Consider the following 5,331-nt stretch of genomic DNA (forward strand, 5'->3'; position numbering starts at 1 on the left):
CACTTAAGGCACACTTATAAATATACAAATATATTTATGTTATGTTCAAGTGTGCTACCATTTTAGCACAACATTTCACAAAAAGAAGTTTAAGTTTCAAATGATAAAACAAAATAAACGATATTGGTAAAATAGCGATAAAACGTGTTTGAGCACAAGTACGGATAAACGTTCTGGTTATGTCCATAGTTAATGTGATGCTACAACTTTAGTTACTCTGTTAGGACACCTGTGTAAACTTGAGGGGAACTGACTTCATGCATCCATTAAAAATCACCTTGACACCAGTTGGTTAAAAGTAAATTAAAAACTGGTTCTAAAAAGTGAAGTTTGTTGTGAGAAAATCTCTAGCATAATTTGTTTGCAGATGACACTTGATTTGATATTTGTTTCTAGTGCAATGACACTGAGACATCTTTAAGTGGGAATTCTTTGTCCAAATACTTTTTGAGGCCACTGTGGTTTGTGTCAGTATTTTGTAGGTCAGCACACCCATCATATTTAGCAGCAGTGAAGAGGTATAATTATCTTTCGTTTCCTTTCCTGTCTCTGTGTAGGGATTGTTTGTCCAGCTGGTCCAGGCTAACTCTCCAGCAGCATTGGCTGGCCTGCGTTTTGGAGATCAGGTTCTGCAGATCAATGGGCAGAATTGCGCCGGCTGGAACTCAGACAAGGCCCACAAAGCTCTGAAGGCAGCAGGTGATCAACGCATTGAGCTCATCGTCCGTGACCGGTCAGTCATTTCTACCAACCTGTTAAATATATGTAAATTTATCTTTGAAGACCCCATGAAATCATAATCGGAGTTTAGTCTTAGCTTTGAGGCTGTCTATATGCTAGTGTACACCTAAAAGTTGGCAACTCAACTTGGGTTAGAAGCTATTGAAATGGGACAAGCCCTTCGATATGTCCCACCCACAGGGGTGGGCGATATCACCAAAATCTTTTATAAAATATTAATAATTTTATATCACATTAATGAGATATATATATATATATATATATATATATATATCACCATATAGTAAATTTGTTCTGGATAAACTATAAAAATTGGTTTATATATTAAATGTCTATTTTTGGATAATCTATTCAGTGAATTAAATACTGTATAACTGAAAACTACTTCCTCTTTTATAGTTTTCTGTTTATTTGTAACTTGGCAAACAGTCAAAGTAACAAAAAAAAGAAAAGAAATCACACACACAAAAAAACACTCAGCTTGTTTTAAATCAGCCTTACCTAATGCTAATTTCTACATTTAAGTCTGTTTACCATTATTATTAACTTTTCTCAAGAAACTCAACTCAACCTCTTCTCAAAGCAATGCAACAAAGAAAATAATACTCAATGAAAATAAACACTTATAGGCTCTTAATGATCTAAGTTATCTCTATAGAGAATATCTGAAGGCAAACATGGCCATTTTGTTTCCTAATATCTTACATCATTTAAACAGAATTTTATTAAGTCTGAAGATGTTTCGTTTAAAACCCCTGCGTTTTGGCACATGACAGTGTTGTAGCTGTAAGAATGTTTGGCTGTCTAGCTGTTAGAGATGTTTGACTTCCTCCATAGTGCTTTAAGGTAAAAAAACAAAAAAACAAAACCCTCAGTAAAATTCAAATGGGTCACGGAAGTTTTTTGGTCTGCAGCGCAATTTTGCAGTGTTTCCTCTATATGCATTCAGGAGCAACACACGGCTGCTGCTGAATTATGAGCTATTTTTTATTGACATTTCACATCTGTATGAAGCGAAAGGGACCCCAACAAATACACACACAAATACATGTACGTATTCACTGTGACGTCACCGTATAGCAGCCCATCAAAGGCTGTTCGTGAGTGCATACACAATGGAGAAGCAGGAGACCTGACATTACCCTACCTCTCCAAGTGGAAAGTATTTTACTTGGATAACTTATTTGGCAAAGGTAGTGCTACCATTTTCCCGCCGGTGCGATGCAGCGCAAATCATTATAAACAGCGCTGTGAGAAACGTGGCACGAGAAGCGGAACTCATTTGAATTTGGCTGTGGAAAACCCCTATGAAAAGTGTCTTGCCTTGGTGATTTAATGAGTTTAAAACCATGTTTAACGGCACACCATTATAAACAACACTGACCAGTACATAAATTATAAGACTGGACACAAACTGGACTGAACTGGACTGGTTCGCTATTACTTCCAGAGCCTTTCAAGTGTCAAAAGCTTCCAGTAAATAATAAACACACATGAAAAGATGAACATGGATAACCGATCTTTAATGATTCTAAGGTAATTTTAAGCTATTACTCCACCAACTTGCGTAAATATGGGTTGGCGTTGTAGGCCTGTGGGCGCGTGGTGGATGAAAAAAATGCTAGGGGAAACACTGTTTTGAGTAGCGTGAGTGATCTCAGTCTGTGCTCCCTTGTCTCTGGACTGGAGTACAGACATCGAGAAGTCTGCTGCACTCGTGTGCACTTGTGTGCTGCAGAGATGGCGTGAGCGACACTCATGTGAAACACATATGCGCGTGTCAGATGAGAAGCATATACAAGTTAAATGTATACGAATTTTCTGAATTTCAGTGAAATTTCAGTGCCCTGTACATGTCTCTTCAATTCTCTCAGTCTCACGTGAAGCCCTGCCCACTGATAGATACGCATCCGTGCACATGGATAAATACATATCACGATATACACGATATAGCAAAATCTCTATCAGTTGACCCTGTTTTAATAGGCAAAAGGTTAACGTGGGAATAAAAAACTGCGCTCGTCAAGACAATTCTTGGGGGTCTTTAATATTTGTATAAAAGATTTCTGCGAACCTCTAGGACTAGAAATGTAGATTGTGAAGAGAATAAAACATTACTTATAAAAACGGTACATTTTAATATAGTTCAAATGAATCTGCTCCTCTTGCATTAATTGTTAGAGCAATAATTTGTGTCACTATTAAAGGTGACTACACTGTAGAATAATGTTCACACAACATGCAGTATAATCCTGAAAATGGATCAGCATGATGGGTGTAAGTCTATTTTTGTAGCTATTTTCTGCCTCCTGGTGGTTATTTGCTTTAGTAGTTTTTCCTCATGCAAATTGAAGTTCTTTGTGTCTTTTACCTGAACGATTCCCGTGTTTGACCAACATGAATTCCTCTTGCATACTGTAAGAAAGGCTGCACCACCAGTCTTGGTCTGATGTAGAATGTGTTTAAAATAAAATGGATCTTCCTCCATTCTAGACCGTTCCAGCGAACAATCACCATGCACAAGGACAGCTCCGGCCATGTGGGCTTCATCTTCAAATCTGGACGCATTACATCTCTAGTGAAGGACGGTTCTGCTGCCCGCAACGGCATGCTCACTGATCACTACATCTGTGAGATCAATGGCCAGAACGTCATTGGACTTAAGGTGAGAGAGATTATAAATGTACGGCAACTTTAAAGGCATTTAGTTCGGTATCAGATTCAGAAATATAATCAATCCAAGTTACCTATCTCTTAAAGAAATAAATCAAATAAGTTTACAGATTTGAAATTAGTGCAGTTAAGTTTTTACTCATTTATTTATTTTTGGTATGCAGGACACTCAGATTAAGGACATCCTGACCACGTCTCCCACTGCCATGACCATCACCATCATGCCTAAGTTCATCTATGAGCACATCATTAAGAAGTGAGATCCAGCTTTCTTTTTGTACTCCTATTTGTGATTTTTAGAATATGGAAGATTATAAGAAAAAATATTTCTTATAAACTTTTTTCAGAATATAATATTTAATATATATACAGTATATTACAACTTCTTATTCTGATGCTTTTTGTCAGTTTTAAAGGTAAAGACAGTTCTTCCGAAAATGAAAATTCTGTCATATTTTACTCACCCTCATGTTGTTCCAAACCCATATGACTTTCCTACATCAGTGGAACACAAAAGGAGATTTTAGGTAGAATGACAGCCTCGGTCACCATTCACTTTCATTGTAAAGAAAAAAGATACAGCCAGTTTCTTATTGATTTTAAACATGTTTTAGGTGTTTAATCTTTAATAATATTCTCTGCCATTATCCTGTAAATGTTAGTGTCTCTAAAATGTATATACGAATATAACCAAGATTGAAATTATTACAAAAATGAATAATCATCCTGGTGATACCATGAGAGATGACATTATTTCAGCCAAATTACCGATCACCGATCGAGTCATAGGATGTGAATATCAGCCGATACCGATTGGTGACCGATCGATCGGAGTATCCCTATTTTAAAGGTAGATTTTTAAACGCACATAAAGTGGTCTTAAGGTGTTTTCTTTTTATATTATTTTTAAAGTTTTTTTGTACACATTATCTGTGCATTCCAGGATGTCAAGCGGCCTGCTGAAATCATCAATGGATCACTCTGTGCCTGAGGTGTGAACACAGAAGAATGACCACAGACATCTTTCCACAATGCCTACAATCTCTAGCCTTCCCATTGGAGCCTTTTACCACATGGGTTGTCTATCACTGATTGGATAAACATCCTCAATTATGTTCCTTTTATAACATGTAATATTGGCCTTTTTTTCTATTTCACTTGTTCATTGTTATTGTTCGCCTTCTAGTTCTTATTTCTGTTGTTGTTGCCATTGTTTAATTGTTGTCATATTACATGTTATATAGTAATAATCCATTGTCATTTTTGAGTATTATTATCCAATTGTTTTACTTTTGATGGGGGGGCAAGGAGTTGAGAACCGTTTTAAAAAGTGTTGGCTTAAACACTCCCAATTTTTCCTCCCTCTATGCACAAAATTCAATCAAAACTTTTAAATGCCAAGACAGCTGTACTCTGCCAGAATGAATCCTGGGCCAGAATTTTGTAATGCAACTCATTTCTTATTGATTTTAAACATGTTTTAGGTGTTTAATCTTTAAAAATATTCTCTGCCATTATCCTGTAAATGTTAGTGTCTCTAAAATTTATATACGAATGTAACTTCAAGATTGAAATTATTACAAAAATAAATAATCATCCTGGTGATACCATGAGAGATAACATTATTTGTGCAGTATACATGTTTTTAATGGGGTCATATCATGAATTATAAATAAGTTACTTGCTTTAAAGCAAGTATATATATTTTTTTCACCAAAAAGTCAATTTAATTTTTCTTTACCTTTTTTCCCTTTTTTTTCTACTAATTTGATTCTTCAAGATATGACCCTTTTAAAATTCAGCTGACAGTTTAAATGCTGCAGCAGCACCATCAGTTACTTCATTGTTTCATTTAAAAAAGGTTTTGAACTGCTAATGTGTTGATATGCTTGAGAAAGAGACTGAAAACAAAGGAAG

The 5,331-nt window shown here is 35.8% G+C and overlaps 1 protein-coding gene across 4 annotated transcripts in view; it reads left to right on the plus strand.

Annotated features, from left to right (window-relative positions):
- Positions 1-5,024, plus strand: part of LOC127420402 (syntenin-1-like) — a 31,243-nt gene extending 26,219 nt beyond the window's left edge. For all 4 annotated transcript variants that reach the window (XM_051662671.1, XM_051662672.1, XM_051662673.1 and 1 more), the window contains exons 6-9: positions 558-733; positions 3,235-3,406; positions 3,579-3,670; positions 4,358-5,024. In XM_051662671.1, the coding sequence (XP_051518631.1) occupies positions 558-733; positions 3,235-3,406; positions 3,579-3,670; positions 4,358-4,412 (495 nt within the window). In that variant the 3' untranslated portion in view covers positions 4,413-5,024. The remainder of the gene's footprint in view (positions 1-557; positions 734-3,234; positions 3,407-3,578; positions 3,671-4,357) is intronic.
- Positions 5,025-5,331: the final 307 nt, after the last annotated feature.

This window comes from Myxocyprinus asiaticus, chromosome 29 (assembly GCF_019703515.2).
Source record: "Myxocyprinus asiaticus isolate MX2 ecotype Aquarium Trade chromosome 29, UBuf_Myxa_2, whole genome shotgun sequence".
In the NCBI taxonomy this organism is placed as follows: domain Eukaryota; kingdom Metazoa; phylum Chordata; class Actinopteri; order Cypriniformes; family Catostomidae; genus Myxocyprinus; species Myxocyprinus asiaticus.